The sequence below is a fragment of the Falco peregrinus genome, chromosome 16, assembly GCF_023634155.1.
Source record: "Falco peregrinus isolate bFalPer1 chromosome 16, bFalPer1.pri, whole genome shotgun sequence".
Lineage (NCBI taxonomy): Eukaryota > Metazoa > Chordata > Aves > Falconiformes > Falconidae > Falco > Falco peregrinus.
In genome coordinates, this window is record NC_073736.1 from 2,125,373 (window position 1) to 2,152,798 (window position 27,426).

Sequence of the window (27,426 nt, forward strand, 5' to 3'; positions counted from 1 at the left end):
GCGTTCTCTGCGTGTGCAACGCGTGTGCGCGCAGCCTCCATGTGCGCGGTTCGCGGGCGTGCGCCTGCAACCTGCGCGCGGGTGCGTGGCCCGGGCACCCCCCCACCCCCCCCGCGAGTGTGCAGCCACCCCTCCCCCCAAGCCCCCAGCCCCAGCCCCCCCGCGCCGGGGCCGCGCTGCCGCCGGGGCCGGTGCTGGTGCTGGTGCCGGGGCCGGTGCGGGCGGGGCCGGTGCCGCCGGCGGGGCCCGGGGGGGGGCGGCGGCGCCTTTAAGCGCGGCGCAGGTCGGTGCGGCGGGCGGCCCCGCCCCGGCGGGCGCGCGCGGGCGGCGGGAGGGGCGCAGGCGGCGGCGCGGGGCGCAGCGGGCACCGGCGGCAGCGGCCGCACCGCGCCATGGGCGCTCCGCCCGCCCGCGGGGCCGCGCTCCTGCTGCTGCTGCCGCTGCTGCTGCTGCTGCTGCTGCTGCCGCTGCCCGCGCCGGGCCAGCCCCGCCGCCCGCCCCCGGGACCCGCCACCGGCACCGGCACCGGCACCTGCCCGCCCGGCGCGCTCTTGCGGCAGCTGCAGCCCCGCGGTGGCACCGGGGACAGCGGCAGCTCCGGCGGCACCGGGGACAGCGGCGGAGCGGGGCCCGCGCCGAGCACCGGCGCTTCCAGCGGCACCGGGGACAGCGGCGGCGGCGGGCCCTCCCCGGCCGCGGGCGGCTGCGGCGGCGGCGCCTCCAGCCGGGACGGCGGCGGCGGCACCGGGAGCCCCGGGGACACCGGAGGCGGCGGGAGCCCCGGCGGTGCCCAAGGCCATGGAGGCACCGGCGGCACCGGGGACGCTGGAGGCACCGGGAGCACCCGTGTCCCCGTGGACACCAGGTGCGGCGGGGACGCCGGGCGCGCTGGGGACACTGGTGGCACTGACACCCCCATGGACACCGCGAGCACCGGGGACGTGATGAGCAGCGGGGACGCCGGGCATGCCGGGGACACTGGGGACACCAACACCCCCACGGACACCGTGAGCACCAGGGACGTGATGAGCAGCGGGGACGCCGGGCACGCTGAGGACACCGGGGGCACCCAAGTCTCCACAGCCACCAGGGATCCAGGACGCACCGGGGATGCCAGGAAAGTCCCCAGCGATACCAGCAGCACTGGGGGGGGAACGGGCACTGGGGACGTTGGGGCCCACCCGACCAGGGGGGCCACCGGGAGCCACGTGACCCACAGCCGCTCCCGCCGGCGCCGCAGCCCCAACACGGCACCGCAGTTCCAGCCCTCCAGCTACCAGGCCTCGGTGGGGGAGAACCGGCCGGCGGGGACACCGGTGACACGGGTCACAGCGGTGGACCCCGATGAGGGGGACGCAGGCCAGCTGCGCTACACCATGGCTGCCCTCTTTGACAGCCGCTCTGACGCTCTCTTCGCAATGGACCCCATCACCGGCGCCGTCACCACCGCCACCCCCCTGGACCGTGAGAGCAAGAGCACCCATGTCTTCCGGGTGACAGCGGTGGACCATGGCACGCCCCGGCGCAGTGCCATGGCCACATTGACGGTGACGGTGAGTGACGCCAATGACCACGACCCAGCCTTCGAGCAGGCTGAGTACCGGGAGAGCGTGCGGGAGAACCTGGAGGTGGGCTACGAGGTGCTGACGGTGCGGGCCACCGATGGTGACGCCGGTCCCAACGCCAACGTCCTCTACCGTCTCCTCAACGCTGGTGGCGCCAATGAGGTCTTCGAGATTGACTCCCGCTCAGGTGTTATCCGCACCCGCGGCCCCGTGGACCGTGAGACTGTGGAGGCCTTTGAGCTGTTGGTGGAGGCCACGGATCAGGGCCAGGACCCAGGACCCCGCAGTGCCACGGCCACCGTCCGCATCACCGTGGAGGATGACAACGACAATGCACCACAGTTCAGTGAGAAGCGTTATGTGGCGCAGGTCCCCGAGGATGTGGCACCCAACTCAGCCGTGCTGCGAGTGACAGCCACCGACCGTGATAAAGGCAGCAATGCCCTGGTGCACTACAGCATCGTTAGCGGTAACACCCGTGGCCACTTCTACATCGACGCGCAGACGGGCGCGCTGGACGTGGTCAGCCCCTTGGACTATGAGGTCAGCAAGGAGTTCACCCTACGGATCCGGGCACAGGATGGTGGCCGCCCGCCCCTCTCCAACATCAGCGGTTTGGTCACCATCCAGGTGTTGGATGTCAACGATAACGCCCCCATCTTCGTCAGCACGCCCTTCCAGGCCACCGTGCTGGAGAACGTGCCGGTGGGTTACTCCGTCATCCACGTTCAGGCCATTGATGCCGATTCGGGTGACAACAGCCGGCTGGTCTACACCCTCCTGGAGACTGGCTCCGGCTTCCCTTTCGCCATCAACAACAGCACCGGCTGGATCGTAGTGGCCTCCGAGCTGGACCGGGAGGCGGTCGACTTCTACAGCTTCGGGGTGGAGGCGCAGGACCAGGGTAACCCCCCCATGGCCTCCTCGGCCAGCGTCAGCGTCACCATCCTGGACGTCAATGACAACAGCCCCGAGTTCACACAACGGGAGTATGGCGCCCGCCTGAACGAGGACGCAGCAGTGGGCACCAGCGTCCTCACTGTCTCTGCTGTCGACCGCGATGCCAACAGCGTCATCACCTACCAGATCTCCAGCGGCAACACCCGCAACCGCTTCTCCATCACCAGCCAGAGCGGCGGTGGGCTCATCTCCCTCGCCCTGCCACTGGACTACAAGCTGGAGCGGCAGTACCTGCTCACCATCGCTGCCTCCGATGGCACCCGCCAGGACACGGCCCAGGTGGTCGTCAATGTCACTGATGCCAACACCCACCGACCTGTCTTCCAGAGCTCCCACTACACTGTCAACGTCAACGAGGACCGGCCAGTGGGCACCACGGTGGTGGTCATCAGTGCCACAGATGAGGACACGGGGGAGAACGCCCGTATCACCTACCTGATGGAGGACAGCATCCCCCAGTTCCGCATCGCCGCCGAGACGGGGGCTGTCACCACCCAGATGGAGCTGGACTATGAGGACCAGGTGTCCTACACCCTGGCCATCACAGCACGTGACAATGGCATCCCACAGAAGTCTGACACCACCTACCTGGAGATCCTGGTGAGCGACGTCAATGACAATGCGCCCCAGTTCCTCCGCGACTCCTACCAGGGCTCCGTCTACGAGGATGTGCCCGCCTTCACCAGCGTCCTCCAGGTCTCTGCCACTGACCGCGACTCGGGGCTCAACGGCAGGGTCTTCTACACCTTCCAAGGGGGTGATGATGGGGATGGTGACTTCATCATCGAGTCCACCTCAGGCATCGTCCGCACCTTGCGCCGCCTCGATCGGGAGAATGTGCCACTCTACTCACTGCGGGCATTCGCCGTCGATAAGGGGGTCCCAGCCAAGCGGACACCGGTGGAGATCCAAGTGACGGTGCTGGATGTCAATGACAACCCGCCCGTCTTTGAGCGGGATGAGTTTGACATCTTTGTGGAAGAGAACAGCCCCATTGGGCTGGTGGTGGCCCGGATCACGGCCACTGACCCCGACGAGGGCACCAACGCCCAAATCATGTACCAAATAGTGGAGGGCAACATCCCTGAGGTCTTCCAGCTGGATATTTTCTCTGGCGAGCTCACTGCCTTGGCTGACCTGGACTACGAGTCCAAGGCGGAGTACGTCATGGTGGTCCAAGCCACCTCGGCCCCCCTGGTGAGCCGGGCCACCGTCCACGTCCGCCTCCGTGACGCCAACGACAACAGCCCCCAACTCAAGAACTTTGAGATCCTCTTCAACAACTACATCACCAACCGCTCAGGCAGTTTCCCCGGGGGAGTCATCGGCCGCATCCCGGCCCATGATCCCGATGTCTCCGACAGCCTCACCTACGCCTTCGAGCAGGGGAACGAGCTGAACCTGGTGCTGCTGGACCCCCACAGTGGGGACCTGCGCCTCAGCCCTGCCCTGGACAACAACCGCCCGCTGGAGGCTGTCATGAGGGTCTCTGTCTCAGGTAAGACCCCCATCCTGGGCTGGGGTGGCTTGGGGGGTGGGAGGTAAGGTTTGGCGCTGAGGAAGCCCTTGTGGGTGCCCCCCACCCCCTCTGACTCTTCTGCATAGAGCTGAGGTGTTTTGGGGTCCCACCACATCCTGGCTGCCCCCACCCTCCAGATCTGGGGGGAGGGGGATGGGGATGCTGTGCCCCCCCCTCCCAGACATCCTGGCTGGAGGCAGTTGGGCTTCCCAGCACCCCCTTGTCCTACCCCACCCCCAGTGTCACCCCTGCAGTGTCTGGCGGGGGGGAGGGGGGTACGATACCCCTGTGCATGTTTTTTTTAGGGGGGCAGTTCAGGACCTTGTAGCAGGAGTCGCAGGGGTGTGAGGACCCTGTGTGTGTATTTGGTGGGGGGGTCCTGGCAGCTTGCTGTGGGTGGCTGGGGGGTACAGGACCCGTTTGTGTGTGTCTGAGGGGTGCAGGGCCTGTACGTGTATTGGGGGGGGACAACAGAGCCTGATGTCTGCCTGGGGGGGGTGTCCTGATACTGTTATTGTATGTTACGGGGGGCCTGGTGGGTGAATGGGGGGGGGCAGGGTCCAGTGCAGTATTGGGGGAGGGGGGGTGGCACCCCCAATGCATGTGTTTCCAGAAGACGCCAATGCTTGTGTCTGGGGGGGGCACAGGGTCTGGGGTGGTGGGGGGGGGGATGCGGGCACCCTGGCCTCTCCCCTGGGGGGGTCCCCAATCCCATTGCGTTCTGGTTGGGGGGGGGGCACTGGCAGGAAGAGGCCAAGGTGGGGCTGTGCTGGCAGTGCTGGGGCCGGGGGGGGTGGGTGCTGCCGGAGGGGGTCACCCCGGGGTGGGGGAGCAGCTGGCCAGGCAGGAAGGGAAACTGAGTCACGGGCCATGTCGTGCTGTCCCTTGTCCCCAGCCATGTGTCCCACATCACCCCCTGTCCCCCGGTGGGCTGGGGTCCCTGCTCCAGCTGCACAAGCAGGGGGCCCAAGGCACAAAAGGTGGAGGCAGGGAGACCCCATGCCCAGGCTGTGCCCCCCCCCCCCCAGCGTGGGGGCAGCCAGGAGGGGAACAAAGGGTCCGGCCATAGCTGGGCCCCCCGCGGCTGCAGCCATGGCAACCCCCCCCTCCGACAGCTACCGGCCACGGGCCACCAGGCAGCCCCGGACACCCGCCACCCCCCCGGCATCACCCCCTTCTCCGCCCCCCCCCCGGCCATCCCTGCGCTCCCCTCCGTCCATCTGTCCACCTGCTGCCCGCTCCCCATCTGTCCCGTGTCCCACTGCCCCTCATCCTGGCCAGGAGGAGGAGGAGGAGGAGGAAGGTGGTGCCTCAGTGCCGGCTGAGCCTTTGCTCCCCCACCCCACCCCACAGCACTGCTGGGTCCCCATCCCACTGTCCTCATCCTGTGCTGGCTGAGTGGGATGGGCACCCATAGCCGGTGCCACCCCATAGCCAGCGCTGTCCCCATCCCATGGTGGCCCAGTGGGACAGGTGCCCCGTAGCCAGTGCCAGACCCATTCCATGGTGGCTGAGTCCCCATCCCAGGTGCCCCGTAACGAGCGTCATCCCCATCCTGCCATCCCCATCTCATGGTGGCTTTGCCCCATAGCCAGACCATCCCCATCCCACTGTCTCCATCCTGCAGTGGCCAGGCACAGTGGGTACCCCCCATCACCACCACTGTCCCCATCACGTGGTGGCCACGCGGTGGGTACCCCATCACCACCACTGTCCCCATCCCATGGTGGCCACGTGGTGGGTGCCCCATCACCACTGTCCCCATCCTGCGGTGGCTGGTGCTGTCCCTGACCCCCTCTTGTCGCCTCCCCTGCCCACAGATGGGGTCCACAGCGCGACGGCGCAGTGCACGCTGCGGGTGACAGTGATCACGGATGAGATGCTGAGCAACAGCATCACCCTGCGTTTGGCTGACATGTCCCAGGAGCGGTTCCTGTCCCCCCCTGCTCAGCCGCTTCCTGGAGGGGGTGGCGGCCGTCCTGGCCACCCCCCGCCACCGCGTCGTCCTCTTCAACATCCAGACGGACACGGATGTGGGGACAGCCCGGATCCTCAACGTCAGCCTCTCGGTGCTGCTGCCTGCCGCGGGGCACGGCACCCGCTTCTTCTCCTCAGAGGAGCTGCAGGAGCGGCTCTACCTCAACCGCTCGCTGCTGGCCGCCATCTCGGCCCAGCGGGTCCTGCCCTTCGACGACAACATCTGCCTGCGCGAGCCCTGCGAGAACTACATGCGCTGCGTCTCTGTCCTGCAGTTCGACAGCTCGGCGCCCTTCCTGGCTTCTGACACCATCCTCTTCCGCCCCATCCATCCCGTCACCGGCTTGCGCTGCCGCTGCCCGCCAGGCTTCACCGGCGACTACTGCGAGACGGAGATCGACCTCTGTTACTCCAGCCCCTGCGGCAGCAACGGGCGGTGCCGGAGCCGCGAGGGCGGCTACACCTGCGAGTGCCACGAGGATTTCACTGGTTAGAGCCTGGCACCTCCCTCCCTCCGCCGTCCCCTGGTGTCACCTTGTCCCAGTACCTTCAGCCCTCCAGCAGTGATCCTGTCCTCTTGGTGTCCATCCCCGTCAGCCCTTCAGCCGGCTCCCTGTCAGCCCTCCACCCACCCACCCACCCACCCCACCCACCCATCCACCCATCCATCCATCCATCCATCCATCCATCCATCCACCCATCCTGTCTTCTTGGTGTCCATCCCCATCAACCCTTCAGCCGGCTCCCCTTCATCTGCCCCTTCTTGGCTGCGCTCCATCAGCCCTTCATCCAGCTCCTCTTCAGCCCTCCATCCATCTATCCATCCATTCCTCTTGGTGTCCGTCTTCATCATCCCTCCGACCAGCTCCTTCTACCTCTTCCTCAGCTGTCCATCATCCCTTCTTCCTCCTTCCCTTCAGCTCTCCATCCCTCCATCATCCTTCCCCCAACACCCCTTCACCCTCCATCATCACCCCTTCCTCAGCTCTCCATCATCTATCCCCGTCATCCCTTTGGGGTGCCATCAACTGTTCCCTTCTAGTGTCCCTCCATCATCCATCCCCATCAGCCTTCATCCCATTCCTCATCAGACTTCCTCATCCAGCCCTTCTGCTGGCCCTGCACCATCCATTGTGGTCAGCCCTTCCTCCAGCTCCTGTTTGGCCCTCCATCATCTGCTCCGTGCTCAGCTGTCCTCTGTCAGCCATCCCCCGCTGGCCGTCCCTCCTCCATCCCTCCTCCGTCCCTTCTCCATCCCCCCTTCCTTCCTTCCTCCATCCCTGCTCCCTCCTTCCTCCCCTTTGTCTCCAGCACCTTTATCTTCCTCCTTTCTTCCATCTCTCCACCTCCCTCCCTCTCTCTCTCCACCCAGCTCCACTCCCTCTGCCCTCTCTCCCCTCACCCACCCCCGCCATCCTGCCATCCCCCTCCATGTCTGGTCCCCTCTCCCTGTCCCTCCACCCCAGTGAGGTCCCCACAGGAGGCTGGGGGGGCACTGGTGGGGGCAGAGCCTTGGGGACACCTGGGGACCCCCTGTGGTGCTGGGACACCCTGTCCCCACCACAGTGGCCGGCCATCTGCTCCCCACCATGGCTGGGCCTGGTGGGGGACATGCACTGGGAGACTGGTGGCACTGGGGACAGCCCCCACCTGCCCTGGGGATCCTTGGGTCCCCCCAGGCCCCACGGGACACCTGGGGGGGGGGGGGTGCCAGCTGGGTGGGGGAGGGGATGCGGGAGGGGGAGTATGTCTCAGTTGCCATGGCGATGGGAGGCAGTTGCCATGGTGATGGAGCTGGGGATAAAGCTGCTCTGGAGATGGGGGGGGGGGGGGAGCGGTGATCCCCACCCCCACCCCCCCAGTTTGGGGGTCCCGGGGGTGGCCGGCACCCTGGTGCGGTGCCAGGTGCCAGCTGGGCCTTGTGCAGGGGGAACGCTGCGAGCTGAGCGCCCCGGGGGGGCCGCTGCACCCCGGGGGTCTGCCGCAACGGGGGCACCTGCCTCAACTTGCTGGTGGGGGGGTTCCGCTGCCAGTGCCCCCCCGGGCACTACGAGAAGCCCTTCTGCACCATGAGCACCCGCAGCTTCCCCCCGCGCTCCTTCCTCACCTTCCGCGGCCTCCGCCAGCGCTTTCCACTTCACCCTCGCCCTGACGTGAGCCCAGGGGGCATCGAATGGGTTGGGGGTGCTGGGTTCTCCACTAGCATCACATGGTGGGGTGGTGGGTGTCCCATGGGCAGTGCGGTGCAGGGTGCTGGGTTCCCCACTGGCATCACTGGGGTGTGGGGTGGTGGGTGTCCCATGGGCAATGCGGTGTGGGGTGCTGGGTGCCCCACTGGCATCACTGGGATGTGGGGTGGTGGGTTCCCCACCAGCATCACATGGAATGATGGGTTGTGGGGTGGTGGGTGTCCCATGGGCAGTGCGGTATGGGATGATGGGTGCCCCACTGGCATCACCGGGGTGTGGGGTGATGAGTGTCCCATGGGCAATGCGGTATGGGGTGCTGGGTGCCCTGCTGGCATGAGATGGGGTGCTGGGGTGTGGGGTGCTGGGGTACAGGGTGATGGGTGTGTGGTTGGCATCATGTGGGGCGATAGGGTGGGGGGCAGTGGGTGTCCCATGGGCAGTGGGTTGGGGGGCACCCTGTGAGGGCAGGGTGTGATGGGTGCCAGCGTGTCCCGGTGGGTGCAAGGTGATGGGGTACGGGAGCCGTGGGGTGATGGGGCATGTTTGGGGGCATGGTAGGGGGCTGGGGGGTGATGGCAGAGCCTGGCACTTGTCCCCACACCAGGTTTGCCACCAAGGAGCGTGACGGGCTCCTGCTCTACAATGGGCGCTTCAACGAAAAGCACGACTTCGTGGCCCTGGAGATCGTGGGCGAGCAGGTCCAGCTCACCTTCTCGGCAGGTACGGGCACCGCGCCTGCTGCGCCCGGCACGGCATCCCCGGCATTCCCTCCCGGGCACTGCATCCCGGGCATCGCATCCCGGGCACTGCATCCCGTGCTGTGCTCCCGGGCAGTGCCTGGCACTGCATCCCATGCGTCACATCCCAGGCACTGCGTCCCACGCATCATGTCCCTGGCACTGCATCCCAGGCACGCATACTGGGAAACGCATCCCTGGTGCTGCACCCCATGCGTCATACCCCTGGCGCTGCATCCTGGGCACTGCCTGGCACTGCATCCTGGGGATAGCATCCCTGGCACTGCATCCCCAGCACACATCCTGGGTAATACATCCCTGGCACTGCATCGTGGGCACTGCCTGGCACAGCATCCCAGGCAATCCCATCCCTGGCACTGCATCCCGTGTGTCATACCCTGGCACTGCATCCTGGGCGCTGCCTGGCACTGCATCCCAGGCATAACATCCCCCCTGGCACTGCATCCCAGGCACTGCCTGGCACTGTGCCCCAGCCATGCATCCTGGGCATCACATCCTGGGCACTGCATCCCACGTGTCACATCCCTGGCACTCCCTGTCACTGCATTCCCATACGCCACGTCCCTGGCGCTGCATTCTGGGCACTGCCTGGCACTGCATCTCCTGCATCCCATCCCTGGCACTCCCCCTGTGGCACTGCAGCCCTGGCACCCCCATCCCTCCGGTTCCCCCTTCCGTGCCCCTCCCCGGGCTGTGCCTGCAGCCCGACCACTGGTGCCTGCAGGTGAGACCACCACCACGGTGTCACCCTTCGTGCCAGGCGGTGTCAGTGATGGGCAGTGGCACCGGGTCCAGCTCCACTACTACAACAAGGTGGGGGCACTGGGGGGCATGGGGAGGGGGAATGGGGGGTGGAGGGGAGTGAGGGGGTGGTTTGCTGGGGACAGAGGAAGAGGGGATGGGGGGGATGGGGGGAGTGGGATAGGGGTTTGGGGGGATGGAGGGTTGGAAGGTGGGGGTTTGGGGGGATGGAAGACAGCAGGGCTGGGGGGAGGAAGGAGGGTGAGGAGTGGGATGAAGGCCACAGGGGGGACACAGGTCCCAGAGCTCAGGCATTGCCCCCAGCCGGTGCTGGGGCGGTCGGGGCTGCCCCAAGGCCCCTCAGAGCAGAAGGTGGCCGTGGTGACAGTGGACGACTGTGACAACTGGCATGGCCCTCCGATTCGGCCCCATCCTGGGCAACTACTCCTGCGCTGCCCAGGGCACCCAGTCAGGCAGCAAGAAGTAAGGTGGGGGGGTCCCTTGGGGTCCCCTGGGGTCCCCATGGGTGTAGGAGGTCCGTTGGGTTCCCCGTGGGTGGAGAAGTCCCTTGGGGTCTCTTGGGCTCCCCATGGGTGCAGGGGTCCCTTGGGGATCCCCATGGGTGAGGAGGTGGGTGGGGGCTCCCTTGGGGTCCTCATGGGTGGTGGAGTCCCTTGGGCTTCCTTGGGGTCCCCATGGGTGGGCTGTCCCTTGGGGATCCGTTGTGGTCACCATGGGTGGGAGGTGGGTGGAGGGTCCCTTGGGGTCCCCATGGGTGGGCTGTCCCTTGGGGATCCGTTGTGGTCACCATGGGTGAGGAGGTGGGTGGGGGCTTGCTTGGGGTCCCCATGGGTGGGATGTCCCTTGGAGATCCCTTGTGGTTGCCATGGATGAGGAGGTGGGTGGAGGGTCCCTTGGGGTCCCCATGTGTGAGGAGGTGAGTGGAGGATCTCTTGGGGTCCCCATGGGTGGGGGTGTCCCTTGGGGATCCGTTGTGGTCACCATGGGTGAGGAGGTGGGTGGAGGGTCCCTTGGGGTCCCCACGGGTGGGGTGTTCCTTGGGGGTCCTTGTGGGTGAGGAGGTGGGTGGGGGCTCCCTTGGGGTCCCCTTGGTGGGGAGAGAGTTAGGGGTCCCTTGGGAGTCCCTCGGGATCCCCATGGGTGATGGTGGGTGCTGCAGGTCGCTGGACCTGACGGGGCCGCTGCTGCTGGGCGGCGTGCCCACCCTGCCCGAGAGCTTCCCCCATCCGCAGCCGGCAGTTCGTGGGGTGCATGCGGCACCTCCACATCGACCAGCGCCCCATCGACATGGCCGCCTTCATCGCCAACAACGGCACCCTGCCTGGTGGGGGGCACGGGGGGCAGGGGGGCGCAGGGCTGGGGGAATGGCTGGGGTGAAGGTGGTGTCAGGGATGTGGGGCTGGATGGGGCTCTGCCCCCTGGGTGGGTCAGGGGTGCTGGGGCTGTGGGGTGGGAAGGGGACCCAAGGGGCACGGGGCTGGGCAGTGCTTGGGGGTCTCTGCCCCACGGCTGTGAAAACATGGGGCTGGCAGGTTGGGGTCAGGGGGGTGCCAGGGCTGGGTGGGGGTCCAGGCGGGGGTGGGGGGCTGCATCCCCTGGGCATGGGGACATGGGGGCAGAGGGTGCCAAGGCTGGAGGGTGGTCAAGGGCACGTGGGGCTGGGGCAGTGCCTGGGGGTCTCTGCACCCTCTGGGGCAGGGGGCTGGGCCATATGGGGCCGGTGGGGGTGCCAGGGCTGGCTGGGGGCTGGGGCTGGCACTGTGCCAGCACCGTGGGGCTGGGGAATGGTCTGGGGGGCTTGGCACCCAGTGCCCAGGGGGGTCTCAGTGCCCCTCCAGGTAAGAGGCCGTGGGGGTCCTGGATGATGGGGGGGGAGGATGTGAGCCCCATGCCCCCCCCGCCCCCCCCCCCCCAGGTTGTCCTGCCAAGAAGACGCTGTGTGACGCCAGCACGTGCCACAATGGTGGCACCTGCGTGCACGAGTGGGACAGCTTCAGCTGCCGCTGCCCGCTGGGCTTCGGGGGCAAGACCTGCCAGGAAGGTACCGGTGGGCACTGGGGGGGCGCGGGGGGTCCGCGGGGGGGTGGGCAGCCGGCCCACGCCCCATGCCCCCGCAGAGATGGCGAGCCCGCAGCGGTTCCTGGGCAGCAGCCGCATGTCCTGGAGCGGGCTGGCACTGCCCGTCACCGTGCCCTGGCACCTGGCGCTGATGTTCCGCACCCGCCACCCCCGGGGGCTGCTGCTGCGTGCCAGCGCCGGCCCCCGCGCCCACCCTCACCCTGCAGGTGTGCGGGGGCTGGTGGGGGGGGGTATCACCCGGGGGGGCTGGCACGGGGGGATGGCACGGGGGTATCACCCAGGGGGGCTGGCATGGGGGGCTGGCATGGGGGGTATCACTTGGGGGCTGGCATGGGGGGCTGGCATAGGAGGTATCACCCAGGGGGGCTGGCACGGGGGGATGGCATGGGGGGATGGCACGGGGGTATCACCCGGGGAGGCTGGCACGGGGGGATGGCATGGGGGGATGGCACGGGGGTATCACCCAGGGGGACTGGCATGGGGGGTATCACCCTGGGGGCAATGCGGGGGGGGTTATTGTCCTTGATGGGGAGTTATTGCCGGGGGGGCTGTTTACTTTGGGAGGGGTATTGCCCTGGGGGCGGTGGCAGTGCCAGGGGGGGTGCCACCTTAGGGGGTGTATTGCCCTTTGGGGAGTGTCACCCCTGGAGGACAGTGCTGGGGGACAGATTACCCTTGAAGCGGGCTGCCCCTGGGGAGGGGGGGGGTGCCCTGGTGGAGGGTCGCCCTGGGGGCAGCAGCCCCCCCCCGGGGCACGGGGGCACTGATGTCCCTTTGGCAGCTGAGCGAGGGGCAGGCGGAGGCGGGCGTCTGGCAGGGGGGCTCCCGCCTGGCCTGGCTGCGCCTGCCCCACGCCAAGGTCAACGACGGCGACTGGCACCACCTCCAGCTGGAGCTGCGGGGGGCCCCCGGCCGCCCCCCCCCCGCCACCCTCCTCCTGCTCGCCCTCGACTACGGCCGCCACCAGGTTGGGACGCTGCGGGGCAGCGGGAAACTGAGGCAGAGGGCGGGCAGCCCACCCTGCTAATCCCATGGGTGCCACCATGGCACCCATGGGTTTCTCTGTGCCTCCCCGTGGGTGCCACCATGGCACCCACGGGTGTCTCTGTGCCCCCCCCGTGCCCACAGGCGGTGGCTGACGTGGCTGGGGAGCTGCAGGGGCTGCGGCTGCGGACGCTGAGCGTGGGGGGGCTGGCGGGGGACGGTGGCACCGTGGAGCAGGGCTTCCGTGGGTGCCTGCAGGTACGGGCGGGCAGGGGGGACCAGGTGGGGGGGCAGGGGGGCTGTGGGTGCAGGGTGGGCACAGGACAAGGGGGGGTGTGGTGCACGGGGGGTGTGGGCAAAGGGCTGGGGGGTGTGGGCTTGGGGATGTGGCACAGGGCGTGGGGGGCATGTGAGCGTGGTTAAGGACATGGGGACATGGGCACAGGGACATTGAGTGGGGACAGTGGACAGAGACAGGGGTGCGGGCATAAGGCATGGGGACACAGGACGTCTGGGCACAGGACCATGGGGACATGGGCACGTGGCTGTGGGGGATGGTTAACTGTGCCACGGCATGGGCACAGGGCATGGGGACATCGAGTGGGGACAGGGGGTACATGGGCACAGGGCATGGGGACATGGGACACGCAGCCAATGCAACCCCTTCGCCAAGGTGACGACCAGCGGCTGCGAAGGTGGGTGACGGTGGCACTGTCACCCTGTGGCACCTTGGGTTGTGGCAACCAGGTGGCACCATCACCCGGTGTCACCCTGGGTGCCAGCAACCAGGTGCTACCATCGCCCTGCTGTCACCCTGTGTCACCTGCTGTCACCCTGAGTGCCAGCAACTGGGTAACCAGTGTCACCCTGCTGCTACCTGCTGTCACACCCAGGACGTGACCCCGGGCTCTGGGCATGGGGACAGGGACACAGGCGTAACTGCTGCGGGGGGGTATGGGGTGGCACGGGGGAGTCCTGGGTTCTAGTGAGGGAAACTGAGGCACGGTGACAATGCGGCGGCGATGCAGGGCGTGCGCGTGGGCGAGACGGCGGCCAGCGCGGTGGCACTGAGTGTGGCACAGGCGGCGCGAGGTGAACGTGGAGGGGGGCTGCGCCCTGCCCGACCCCTGCGACTCGGGCCCTGCCCCCCCACAGCTACTGCAGCGACGACTGGGACAGCTTCTCCTGCCGCCTGCCACCCTGGTGAGCGCCCGGGGACACCCCCGCACTGCCACCCCCCCGGGTGCTGTCACCCCCAGCACTGCTGCCCTCGGTGTGGTGTCACCCCCCCTCCCCAGGCACCACATCTCCCCACCAGTGCTCCCTGGGCGCTGTCAAGCCCGTTGTCACTGTCCCCAAGGCACTGCCACCCACCTGTCACTGGTCACCATCACCTGGGCACTGCCAATGTCCCAGGGCACTGCCCACCCCCTTGTCACACATCCCCAGGGCATTGCTGTGCTCCCTGGGCACCGCCACCCTTGTCACTGTCCTCAAGGCACTGCCACCCTCCCTGGGTGCTGCCATCCCCCTGTCATTTGGGTACCACCTCCCTCTCTGGGCAGTGCCACCCCCTGTCACTGTCCCCAGGGCACAGCCACCCCCCCCCACCCCCCCGTGACACCACTGTCCTCCCTGGTGACACCTGCTCCCTACAATGTCCCCAACCGTGCCCACCCTTGTGCCCAGGCTACTTTGGTGACAGCTGTGTCAGCGCTTGTGCCCTCAACCCCTGCCAGTCCCCGGCCACCTGTGCCCGCAAGCCGGGCTCGGCACACGGTTACACGTGCGAGTGTCCCCAGGGTCACTTTGGTCCCTACTGTGAGCACAAGTGAGTGGCAGCGATGCACGGGCACACGCGAGTGTGACAGGCACCTGTCATTTGTGTGTGCCCATCCCTCTTGCGGGGTGGGGGTGGGCGTGTGAAGGGACATGGTGGGTGTTGAATGGGCAGGGGGGCACATGGAGGGCACGGTGGTGTGCAAGGGGCACAGCGGGTGTGCAAGGGTCACGGTGGCCGTGCAAGGGACAGAGTGGGCACATGGAGGGCACAGCGGAGGGGGCACAGTGGGCTGTGCAAAGGACAGGGTGGGCACAGGGAGGGCACGGTGCCCGTGCAAGGGTCCCAGCAGGCGTGCAAGACTCCTGGTGGTTGTGCAAGCGTGCAGTGGCTGTGTGGCGGGGGCGGCGGTTGTGCAAGGGCAGGGTGGGCCGGCGGGGCACAGCAGGCGTGCAAGAGCCCTGTAGGGCGTGCAAGGGGTGGGGGTGGGCACGGTGCTCGTGCCAGAGCCACGCTGGCCGTGCAAGCAGCGGGGTGGCTGTGCGAGGGACGGGCAGCACCAGCCGCGGGGGCTGTGCCGCGCCGTGCCACACCGTGCCGTGCCGTGCCACCCGGGCAGGGAGGCCCAGCCATGCCCGCGGGGGTGGTGGGGCCACCCCACCTGCGGCCCCTGCAGCTGCGATGTCACCAAGGGCTTCGACCCCGACTGCAACAAGACGACGGGCGAGTGTCGCTGCAAGGTGCGTCCCTGTCCCCGTCCTGCGCCCCGTGCCCCTGGTGGCCCCAGGGGATGGTGCCACCCCCCTCCCCCACCCTGTGCCACCCCCCCAGGAGAACCACTACCGGCCTGCGGGCAGCGACACGTGCCTGCTCTGCGACTGCTACCCCACCGGGTCCCTGTCCCGCCTCTGCGATGCCACCAGCGGGCAGTGCCCCTGCAAGGCTGGTGTCATCGGCCGCCACTGCGACCGCTGCGACAACCCCTTCGCTGAGGTGACCGCCAGCGGCTGCGAAGGTGGGTGACGGTGGCACTGTCACCCTGGATCACCCTGGGTGCTGGCAACCAGGTGGCACCATCACCCTTTGTCACTCTGGGTGCCACCATCACCCTGCTGTTACCCTGTGTCACTTGCTGTCACCCCTGAGTGCTGGCAACTCATGCCATTGTCACCCTGCATCACCTTGTGTCACCTGCTGTCACCCTGGGTGCCAGCAACTGGGTGCCCCTGCCAGCACCCTGCTGTTACCCCTGCCATCATGCTGTGTCACCCCTGGCATGACACCCCGCTTTGCCCTGCAGTCAACTATGACAGCTGTCCCCGTGCCATTGAGGCCAGCATTTGGTGGCCCCGCACCCGGTTCGGACTGCCCGCCGCTGCCCCCTGCCCCAGGGGGTCCATCGGTAGGTGGGGGATGTGGGGACGTGATGGTGGGTGGCACCGTGGTGGCATTATGGGGATGGGGTCAGGGGAGTGACGTTATGGTGGCACTGCTGAGATGGAGGGGACATGACACTGTGGTGGCACTGCTGGGACAGAACTCGCAGGGGTGATGCAATAGTGTCACCACGGGGTTGGGGTCAGGGAGGTGACACCGCGGTGTCGCTGCTGAGATGAGGTGAGACAACGGAGTGGCACTGCTGGGAAAGGGCAGAGGGGTGACATGGTGGTGGCACCACTGAGGTGGAATAGGGGGGTGACATAGCGGTGGCATTGCTGAGATGGGATGGGGGGGTGACATAGCGGTGGCATTGCTGAGATGGGCCAGGGGTTGACGTGGTGGCATTGCTGCATGGAGGTAGGGTGGGGTGACCTAGCAGCGTCACTGCCGGGGCCAGGGCAGGGGGGTGACACCACGGTGTCACTGCTGGGCCACCGTCCCACAGGCACAGCGGTCCGGCACTGTGACGAGCACAAGGGCTGGCTGCCCCCCAACCTCTTCAACTGCAGCTCCCTGGCCTTCGCCGCCCTGCGGGGCTGGGTGAGTGCCGGGGGGCGGCATGGGGGACACCCATGGGTGCCACCGCCGCGTCCCTTCTGACGGTGCCCCCTGGCAGGCGGAGCGGCTGGCGCGGAACGAGTCGGCACTGGACCCGGCGCAATCGCGGCGCGTGGCCCTGCAGCTGCACGATGCCACGCGGCGCACGGGCAGCTACTTTGGCAGCGACCTGCGGCTGGCGTACCGGCTGGCCAGCCGCCTGCTGCAGCACGAGAGCGCCCAGCGCGGCTTCCGCCTCGCCGCCACCCAGGACGTCCACTTCACCGAGGTGGGCACCGCCGGGGGGCTCGGGCAGGGCCGGGCACCAGGGTGGTGGGCGCCCACCTGGGGACAGGGGTGTTGGTGCAGGTACCAAGGCACCAGGGCGATGGGCACCTGCGTGGGGAGGGGGTGCTGGGGCAGGGGCCCCAACACCGGGGTGATGGGCACCCACCCACCTGTCAGGGGCTGTGTTGGTGCAGGAGCTCAGATGCTGGAGTGATGGGCACCCACCTGGGGAGGGGGTGTTGGTACAGGAGCCCAGATGCCGGGGTGATGGGCACCCACGTGGGCACAGGGGGTGTTGGTACAGGAGCCCAGATGCCGGGGGGATGGGCAGCCTTTTGAACAGTGCCAGGGCCCCTCCTCCGTGCCTTAAGCTGCAGGGGAGTGTGGGCTGGCAGAGGCCTGACACCAGGGTGATGGGCACCTTTTGGAATGGGGTGGGTGCTGGGGCAGGGGGTGCCTGGGAGCAGCTGGTAGTGCCAGGGCACCTCCTCCATGCCCCACACCCCAGGGGATCGCTGAGCTGCATGTGGGGTGGGCTCAGTGCCCCCCTTCATAAGCCCAGATGCCAGGGTGATGGGCACCCACTCAACCTGGCGGGTCTGCAGCCCACCCAGCGCCAGCTGTCAGTGCCAGGGTACCCCAGCCTTGCAGGGAAGCACAGCAGAGGGAGGGAGGGGAGACCCCTGCCCAGATGCCGGGGTGATGGGCATGCGGAGCACGGCCCACCCCATCCCATCCTGGCAGAACCTGCTGCGGGTGGGCAGTGCCCTGCTGGATGCCAGCAACAAGCGGCACTGGGAGCTGATCCAGCAGACAGAGGGCGGCACGGCCTGGCTGCTGAAGCACTTCGAGGACTACGCCAGTGCCCTGGCGCAGAACATGCCCCAGACCTACCTCAGCCCCTTCACCATCATCACCCCCAACATCGGTCAGTGGGGACCCCCGGGGGCAGGGGCACGCGCGTGCCTGGGGCGGGCGTGGTGCTGGGGACGTGGGCATGGGTATGCCTGGGGACACGTGTGCCTGGGGACACGTGTGGCCCCAAGGACATGTGTGTGCACAAGGACATATGTGCTGGGGACATGGGCATGTGTGTGCCAGGGGACACAGGTCTGCGTGTGCCCAGGGAAAACACATGTGCGTTGTGACATGGACATGAACACCACGCCTCCCCTGCTACGTGTGCCTGGCATCAGGGGCACTTGCGTGTGTGTGCACGAGGGATGCTGCCATGCGTGTGCCCGGGGGACACGTGCCCAGGGACCTGCACCGTGGGTGCCAGGGGCCATGGGTGCCGCGCACATGGGGTGGTGGAGTCCATGGGTGGTGGGTTCCGTGGGTGCTGGGCACGTGGGGTGCCGGGTCCGTGGGTGCCGCAGGGCCCTGGGGTGACACGGTGCCACAGTGGTGTCGGTGGTGCGGGCTGGACAAGGGCAGCTTTGCGGGCACCCGGCTGCCACGCTACGAGGCGCTGCGGGGGGAGAAGCCCCCTGACCTGGAGACCACCGTCATCCTGCCTGACAGCGTCTTCCGGCCCCCCGAGGGCAGGCGTGAGTCCAGGGGGTGAATGGGGGGATGGGGGGGCACCCCAGCACATCCACGGGCTGGCAGGGTTGGGGACCCCAGTGTAGCAGTGGGACTGGCAGGTCTGGAGGGACCCTGGCATGGGGCTGGCAAGGTTGGGGACCCCAGGATGGGGCTGGCAGGGTTGGGGACCCCAGTGTGGCAATGGGGCTGGCAAGGCTGGGGGGACCATGGCATGGGGCTGGCAAGATTGGGGGACGCCAGGGTGGGGCTGGCAGGGTTGGGGACCCCAGTGTGGCAATGGGGCTGGCAAGGCTGGGGGGACCATGGCATGGGGCTGGCAAGATTGGGGACCCCAGGGTGGGGCTGGCAGGTTTTGTGGAACACTGGTACGGCTGTGGGACTGGCACAGCTGGGGACCCTGGCATGGGGCTGGCAAGAGTGGGGGGCACCCCAGTGTGGCCATGGGGCTGGCAGAGTTGGGGACCCTGGTGCTGGCAGAGCGTCATGCCAGCCCCCTGCGTGCGCACGCCAGACCCCTCCACTGGGCACGGGCAGCCAGCACAGGGCACAGGCAGGCAGGAGGAGGAGGATGATGATGATGAAGAGGCTGCAGAGGAGAAGGAGGAGGAGGAAGAAAAGGAGGAGGAGGAGGTGACCCTGGTGACCCGGCGCAAGCGCCACCCGCACTGGGTGAGGGCCAGGCCATCGCCAGTGTCATCATCTACCGCACCCTGGCCGGGCTCCTGCCCGAGCAGTACGACACCGACAAGCGCAGCCTCAGGTGCCCATGGGACTGGGGGGCAGCGGGGGGCCAGGGGCACGGTGGGGGCAGGGGGCGCTGGGGAAGGTGCCCATGGGGTGCCAGCACGAGGGAGAGCATCCGTGGGGTGCTGGGAGATGGGGGGACAAGGGGGTCCCCCCAGGATGCCCAGGGTTCCCTGGGGAGGAACTGGGAAGGGTGCCCGTGGGCTGGCAGGATTTGGGGGGGGGGCACAGGAGGGGTGCCTAGGGGATGTCCGAGGGTGGCGGCACAAGGAGCCGGGGCAATGGAGTGCATCTGTGAGGCACTGGGACAATGGGGACAGGGGTGTCCCCAGGGCATCCCCAAGCAAGGGGGTGCTGGGAGATGGGGGGGCTGGGGAGGGCACCCACGGGGTGCCAGGGGACAGCAGGGCACCGGCAAGGGTGGCGGGGTGCCCGTGCCTGGGTGGGGACCCTGACCCCACCGCCCCCCAGGGTGCCCAAGCGCCCCATCATCAACACGCCGGTGGTGAGCATCAGCGTGCACGCGGGGGGGGCACAGGCCCCGCGGGCGCTGGCCAAGCCCATCACCCTCCAATTCCGGCTGCTGGAGACCCAGGAGCGCTCCAAGCCCATCTGCGTCTTCTGGAACCACTCCCTGCTGTGAGCCGGGATGGGGACACCCAGGGGGACAGGGGACATGGGGACAGAGTGGGGCGGGAGCCCTGACGGGCAGGGAGGGACAGGTGGCACAAGGTGGGTACCGCTGGGTGGGTGGTGCCAGGATGAGGCTGCCTTGTCCCTGGGTGTCATGGGTGGGTGGCATGGGGATGGCTGTGCCCACCCTGGCAGGTGACACGGGGACAGGGTCACGCCGGGCAGCCCTGCTCTTGGTGGGTGACATAGGGACAGGGTCATGCTGGGCAGCCCAGACCCTGGTGGGTGACACGGGGATGGGGCTGTGGGTGGCATCCCTGGTATGGGTGGGTGGCATGGGGGCAAGACGTTAGGGTGGCAGCCCTGTCCCTGGTGTCACAGGTGGGTGTCAGGGACAGAGTGCTGGTGGGGGCCCCTGGGTGGGTGGGTGTCTCCGGGTGGGCAGGTGTCCCGGGTGGGTGGGTGTCCCCAGGTGGGTGGGTGTCCCTGGGTTGGTGTCCCGGGTGGGTGGGTGTCCCAGGTGGGTGGATGTCCCTGGATGGGTGTCCCTGGGTCGGTGTCCCTGGGTGGGTGGGTGTCCCGGGTGGGTGGCTGTCCCCGGCGGTGGCTGAAGGTGCCGGCGCAGGGGCGGGCGGCGCGGGCGGCTGGTCAGCGCGGGGCTGTGAGATCGTCTTCCGCAACCGGAGCCACGTCAGCTGCCAGTGCCACCACCTGACCAGCTTCGCCGTCCTCATGGACATCTCCCGCCGCGAGGTGGGACACGGGACACGGACGGATGGGAGGGGGACGACAGGGGACCCTGGGGCATGGGGGTGGCTGGGGACATGGGGCACACAGGGGATGGGGTTGGTGTGGGGGGATCGGGCTGGGCAGGTGCCATGCGGTGGGGTGTGTCCTCGGGGGGCATGTCTCAGTGGGGCGTGTCTCAGGGGGCGTGTCTCAGCGGGGTGTGTCCCCGGGGGGCGTGTCTCAGTGGGGTGTGTCTCAGGGGGTGTGCCCCCTGGGGGCATGTCTCAGTGGGGTGTGTCTCCGAGGGGCGTGTCTCAGTTGGGCATGCCCCTGTGGGGTGTGCCCCAGTGGGGCACATCTCAGTGGGGCGTGCCCTGGGGGGTGTGTCTCCGTGGGGCGTGGCCCCGGGGGCACATGCCCGGCACATGCCAACGGGTGCCCCTGTGCCGCAGAACGGGGAGATCCTGCCACTTGGCGGCGCTGACGTACGCCTCGCTGGGCGTGGGGCTGGCGGGGCTGCTGCTGGCCGTGCTGGCGCTGGGGGGGTTGCGGGGGCTGCGCTCCAACCGCCACAGCATCCGCCGCCACGGTGCCACCGCGCTCCTGCTCGCCCAGCTCGTCTTCCTGCTCGGCATCAACCAGGCCGACCTCCCGGTGCGTGGGGCGCGGCCGGGTGGGGCCAAGGGGGGGGTGCCCCACTGCCAAGGCATCGTGGTGGGTGGGGGTCTTGGGGGGCAGGGCCTGGTTGTGGGTGGGGCTTTCAAAGGGGTGGGGCCTCATGGGGGGGGTCTTTTCAAGGGGTGGGGCCCCCCAAAAGGGTGAGGCATCTCTAAGAGGGTGAGGGTGGGGGATACCTTAAGGGGGGTGGGGGTCCCTGAGGAGGTGGGGGCCCCTAAGGGGGTGGTGGTCCATGGGGTGGGGGGCCCCTAAGGGGGTGGGGGTCTCTGAGGTGGTGGGGATCCCTAAGGAGTGGGGGTCCCTGAGGTGGGGGTCCCCAAGAGGGTGGGGGCCCTTAAGGAGGTGGGATGGGGTGAGGGCATGGCTAATGGGGGAGGAGGGAGCTACAGTGAGGGGTGTGGCTTTCATGGGCGGGGGCTGCAGAAGAGGCGGGGCTCCAAGGGGGCAGTGCCTGTGGTTTGCATGGGTGGGGCTCCCGTGGGCATGATGCGCGTGGCCGCAGAGGGTGGAGCTCCAGGGGCAATGCCCACAGTTTGTGTGGGCGGGACTGCTGTGGGTGTGGTGGGCGGGGCCGTGGGCGTGGCATTGACGTGCGGGGTGCAGCTGGCGTGCACGGTGGTGGCCATCCTGCTGCAGTTCCTCTACATGAGCGCGGTGGGCTGGGCGCTGCTGGAGGGGCTGCACCTCTACCGGCGCCGCAGCGAGCCCCGCCACGTTGACCGCGGGCCCATGCGCTTCTACCACGTCCTGGGCTGGGGGCTGCCCGCCTTCATCACCGGTGAGCACAGGGCCCCGCCCACCCCGCCGGGCCCCGCCCCTGGCATGCCCACCTCCCCGGTGGTGGCTGCCGCATGGCCACGCCCCCCTTCTGGGTTTGGTCCCGCCCCTTGAACCACCTCCCCCGATCAGCTTGGGGAAGTTGGGGTGTCATTTCCATATATAGTCACACCCCCAGCAGCATGACCACACCCCGTATCACAGCTACACCCCATATCACAGCCACTCCCCAAGCACATAGCCACACCCCATGTCATAGCCACGCCCTGTCTTAGCCACGCCCTGTGTCATAGCCATGCCCCAAGCACTTAGCCATGCCCCATATCACAACCACACCCCAAGAACATAGCCACGCCGCATGCCATAGCCACGCCCCATATCACAGCCACACCCCAAGCACATAACCACGCCCCATGCCATAGCCACACCCCATATCACAGCCACACCACAAGCACATAGCCACACCCCATGTCATAGCCACAGCCCATAGAGCCACTCCCCCAGTGCAATAGCCACGCCCCCTAGCATGACCACGCCCCCTAGCGTATAGCCCCACCCTGCCTCACCGACACGCCCTGCCCCACCGTGGCCCCGCCCCTGAGGCTGCCTGTGCCGGCAGGGCTGGCGGTGGGGCTGGACCCCGAGGGCTACGGCAACCCCGACTTCTGCTGGCTCTCCATCCACGACAGCCTGGTCTGGAGCCTGGCGGGGCCCATCGCCTGCGCCGTGGCCGTGCGTATGGGGCTGGGGGGGCTGGGGCCACCCCTGGGTGCCCCCCGCCACCTGCTCACCCCGCTGCCTCTGCAGGTCAGCATCTTCTTCCTCGTGCTGGCGGCCAGGGCCACCTGCACCACCCCGCAGGGCTTCGAGAAGAAGGGCACGGCGTGAGTCACCCAGGCGCTGGGGCATCCATGGGTGGCGGCAGGGCACGGGGGGCTGGGGCACCCATGGGAGGTGGTGGGGCACGGGGGGCTGGGGCACCCATGGGTGGGAGGGGGGCATGGGGAGCATGGGTGCCTCTAGCTGGCGGGGGGGGGTGTTGGGTGCTGAGGTTCCTGTGGGTGGGAGGGGGGACGGGGTGCTGGGGCAGCCGTGGGAGGTGAAGTGCAGGGAGCTGGGGCACCCATGGGTGCAGGGCAGATGGGGGGCCCGTGGCAGGGAGGCGGCCTCAGTGCCTGTTGCCTGTGGGGGACCAGAACCAGCAGTGCGGGCAGAGCTGCGGGCAGGGCTGCGGGCAGGGCTGCGGGCAGGGGCTGACAGCGGTGCCCCCAGCTCCGGCCTGCAGACAGCGGTGGTGGTGCTGGCGCTGCCCAGCCTGGCCTGGCTCCTGGCCCTGCTCTCCGTCAACAGCGACGCTCTCCTCTTCCACTACCTCTTTGCCATCTCCAACTGCCTCCAGGTGACCAGGGTCGCCCCCCCCCGCCCCGCACCCACACCCCCCCCTACACCCTCTGCACAGGTTTTGCCCCCCCAGTACCCCCCATGCTTCCCCATACCCTCTATACCTCCCCATGCCCCTATACCCTCCTGCAGCCCCTGTATCCTTTGCATCCCCCTGTCCCCTATACCTCCCCCCTGACCCCTATATCTCTCTGTGCCCCTACACCCCCCCCCTACACCTTCTTTAACCCATCCCTTTCTGGGTCCACCCCACCCCTGTGCTCCCCATAGCTCCCTATAGCACCCTGAGCCCCCAGTACCTCCATCCCCCATACCAGTGTCACCCTACACCTCCCCACATCCTGATGTGTCTCCACACCCCTATACTCCTATACCCCTGCCCCTATAGCTGCCCGGCTGGGGACACCCGTGGGGCCACAGGGTGGGGGGTGATGGGAACAGGGGGCACCCCAGCAATGAGCCCTGCTTTTGGGGGGTGCCTGGGGGGTACCAGAGGTCCTCACCTATTTTGGGAGGGCACCCAGTGGGCACAGAGGGTCCCTTGCTTGGGGTGTCAGTGGGGGGCACCCTGTGGGTATGGGGGACCCTCAGCCTGCCTGGGGTGCCAGTGGGGTCCCTCACAGTGTGCAGATGGGGGCTGGCCAGCCACCACCCATGCCCACGTGTCCCCCCCTCTGCACCCCAGGGCCCCCTCATCTTCCTCTTCTGCGTGGTGCTGAGCAAGGAGGTGCGGAGGAGCCTGCGGCTCAGCTGCACCCGCAGGCGCAGCCCCGACCCCGCGCTGGCCACCAAATCCACCCTGACCTCCGTGAGTGCCGGAGGGGCTGGGGGGGTGGGGGACAAGGGGGACAAGGGACACCCGCCATGGCTGTGATGTCCCCATCCCCCTGGCAGGCCTATGGCTGCGACAGCACCTACGTGGCGGGGCGGCTGTACCCGGCACCCACCGGCGGCTCCACCGGCTCCCTGCACAGCACCGCACGCTCCGGCAAGAGCCACCACAGCTACATCCCCTTCGTGCGCCGGTACCCGCGCTGGGACGGTGACATCTGCAGCATGGCGGGGTGGCATGGCCACACCATGGCAGGGTGGCATGATGCTGGGGTGGCATGTTGGTGGGTTGGTGGGATGACGGGTTGGTGGGATGGTGATGGTTGGTGGGATGGTGGCTTGGTGGCATGGTGGCTTGGTAGGATGGTGATGGCTTGGTGGGATGGTGGCTTGGTGGCATGGCAGCACAGTGGCAGGGTGGCATGATGCTGGGGTGGCAGGATGGCAGGGTGATGGGTTTGTGGGGTGGCACAGTGGCGAAGTGATGGGTTGGTGGCATGGCAGCATGGTGGCAGCGTGGTGGGATGGCTGGAGTGGCATAGTGGCAGGGTGGCATGGTTCTGGGGTGGCAGGGTGATGGGTTGTTGGGGTGGGAGGGTGGTGGGGTGATGTGCTGGGTGGCGGGGTGGCAGGGTGATGTGGTGGGGTGATGTGCTGGGTGGCAGGGTGATGGGTTGGGGTGGTGGCGTGGCAGCACACGGGGGTGGCAGGGTGATGGGATGGTGGGGCAGTGAGGTGATGGGGTGGGTGGTGGGACGCTGATGGGTGGCAGGGTGGCAGCGTGGCCGGGGAGGGATGGCAGGCACCCATGGGTGCGGGTCTCTGCTCTCTGGCAGGGAGGACTCGGGGCTGGCAGGCAGCCCAGGGCAGCAGGCACTGGCCGAGCCGGGGGGGCTCTTCCTCGACACCCAGGACCAGCCCGAGGGTAGGGCCACCACGCGTGCAACAAGTGCACCCGGCCTCGGCCCAGAGCTGGGGGGGGACGACACCCTGGGCACCCCCTGACCTGCGTGTCCCCCTGGTAGAGCACGACACAGACTCGGACAGTGACCTGTCGCTGGAGGATGACCGGAGTGGCTCCTACGGCTCCACGCACTCCTCCGAGAGCGAGGACGAGGGTGTCCCCCCAGGCTGGGACACCCTGCCCGGGCCCCCCCTGGCCCCCCCTGCCTCCGGTAATGCCAGCGTAGGGGACACCCAGTGGGGATGGGGTCCCTCAGCCTGTCCAGCGTGCTGATGGGGGGCACCCAGTGGGGATGGGGGTCTCTCACCCAGTCTGGGGCACCAGTGGGGGTCACCCAATGGATTTGGGGGGGTCCCTCAAGCTGTGTGGGGTGCTGATGGAGGGGTCTGCCCCCTTGCCCGCAGGTGACAGCCTGGTGGCCCCGGGGCAGCCATACTGGCCAGGGGAATTCGTGACAACAGCCAGCGAGAGCGAGGGGCACGGGGGCAGCGAGACCCTGCGGGTGGAGCCGGCGGGGGGCGAGGGACCCCTCCGGGGTGAACCCCCCCGCCTCAACGGCGAGGCACTCCCCAGGGACCCCCTGCTGCTGCCCCTGCCCCACCCCCACAAAGGTACCGGGACGCCCCGCACCCAAGAGGGTGTTATAGGGTGGGTGGGGGGCACCTCAAGGCTGGGAACTCCGCCCCCTCCCCCCTCCCCCAAAAAAAAAACCTCAACACCTGGGTGATGCCCCCACCCCACAGGCATCCTGAAGAAGAAGTGCCTGCCCCCCATCAGTGAGCGGGGCAGCACCCAGCGCCTCGCCCCCCCCCCCGCCACCCCCTGCGGGCACCGCCGCCTCCTCAGGCAGTGAGGGCAGCCGGGTGGGGGGCACTGCCGCCCCCCGCCCTCGCCAGACCCTGCAGGAGCAGCTCAGCGGCGTCACCCCCATCGCCATGAGCATTAAGGCAGGCACCGTGGACGAGGACTCCTCCGGCTCCGAGTGAGTACCTGATGGATGGGTGCCAGGGTGCCCCTTGGGTGCAAGGGTGGCTGGGCTGTTGGGTGCCCGTTGGGTGCAAGAGTTCCCACTGGGCGCCCTTTGGGTGCTCGGGTGCCCGATGGGTGCCCATCAGCTGCCAGGGATCCTGTTGGGTGCCCGTTGGGTGCAGGAGCTGCCATTGGGTGCCCATCAGGTGAAGGAATGGCTGTTGGATGCAAGGGTGGCTGTTGGGTGTCCACAAGGTGCCAAGGTTCCCTTTGGACACCCATTGGGTGCAACACTGCTTGTTGGGTGCCCGTCAGGTGCTGTGGTTGCCATTGGGCACCCATTGGGTGCAAGACTGGCTGTTGGGTGCCCATCAGGTGAAAGAATGGCTGGTGGGTGTCCATCAGATCTAACCATGCCCATTGGGTGCCTGTTGATGGCCTGTTGGGTGCCCATTGGGTGCAAGGGTGCCTGTTGCATCTTCATCAGGTCTAAGAAATCTCATTGGGTGCCCATTGATGGCACGTTGGGTGCCCATTGATGCCCATTGGGTGCCCATTGACACCCACTGGGTGCCCATCAAGTCTAAGAATGCTCATAGGGTGCCTGTTGAGTGCCCATTGACGCCCACTGATGGCCCATTGGGTGCCCATTGATGCCCATTGGGTGCCCACTGGGTGCCAGGGTGCCTGTTGCGTGTCCATCAGGTCTAAGAAAACTCATTGGGTGCCCATTGATGGCCCGCTGGGTGCCCATTGACACCCACTGGGTGCCCATCAGGTCTAACCATGCCCATGGGGAGCAGAGGAGCGGGGTGGCATTGTGGTGGGCACCCAGGGGGGGGGGTGGGTGTCCCTGCCCACAGGCACTAACCCTCCCTCTTCTCTCCTCTCCGCCCCCCCCCGCCCAGATTTCTGTTTTTTAATTTTCTCCATTAACCTGCGGGGGCCGGGGGGCTCCTGCCCTCCCCCCCCTTCCATCTCCCCCCATCTGGGCGAGCGCTGGGTGCTGCGGGCGCGGAGGGCACCCTGGCACCCGCCTCACCCCCGATCACGCATCCGTCTGTCTTGTTTTTTATTCCTCCCCCCACTTCGTGCCCACCCCCTGCCCGTCTGTCTGTCCACCCCACCCCCCCCTTCCCCAGGAGCGACGAGACCTCCATCTAACAACCCGGCGGGCGCTCCCTGCCCATGCCACCGTGCTGGGGACACCGGGACAGGGTGGTGGCACCAGGATGGGAGGGGGGGCACCGGGACAGGGGGTGGCACTGGGATGAGGGGGCATCAGGAAGGGGCAGGGAGCCACAGACACCCCCC

At 68.0% G+C, this 27,426-nt stretch overlaps 1 protein-coding gene across 1 annotated transcript; it reads left to right on the forward strand.

Moving 5' to 3' along the window:
• The first annotated feature begins 338 nt into the window (after positions 1–338).
• CELSR2 (cadherin EGF LAG seven-pass G-type receptor 2) lies at positions 339–27,416 on the forward strand. Its single transcript, XM_055819950.1, is given in 47 exon segments — positions 339–4,023; positions 5,865–5,983; positions 5,985–6,510; positions 7,927–8,150; positions 8,152–8,174; positions 8,815–8,930; positions 9,693–9,781; positions 10,034–10,111; positions 10,113–10,192; positions 10,890–10,950; positions 10,952–11,054; positions 11,646–11,771; positions 11,848–11,999; positions 12,001–12,015; positions 12,591–12,776; positions 12,938–13,051; positions 13,822–13,881; positions 13,883–13,935; positions 13,937–13,982; positions 13,984–13,996; positions 14,483–14,624; positions 15,193–15,313; positions 15,405–15,588; positions 15,874–15,975; positions 16,459–16,553; positions 16,630–16,839; positions 17,583–17,766; positions 18,244–18,260; positions 18,262–18,388; positions 18,898–19,050; positions 19,053–19,146; positions 19,602–19,769; positions 20,390–20,516; positions 20,945–20,962; positions 20,964–21,146; positions 21,774–21,948; positions 22,567–22,679; positions 22,755–22,831; positions 23,220–23,346; positions 24,034–24,156; positions 24,243–24,373; positions 25,016–25,104; positions 25,205–25,354; positions 25,548–25,754; positions 25,887–25,930; positions 25,932–26,125; positions 27,255–27,416. Coding segments are annotated over 47 exon segments (9,192 nt in total). The 5' UTR covers positions 339–392; the 3' UTR covers positions 27,277–27,416.
• The last annotated feature ends 10 nt before the right edge of the window (positions 27,417–27,426 follow it).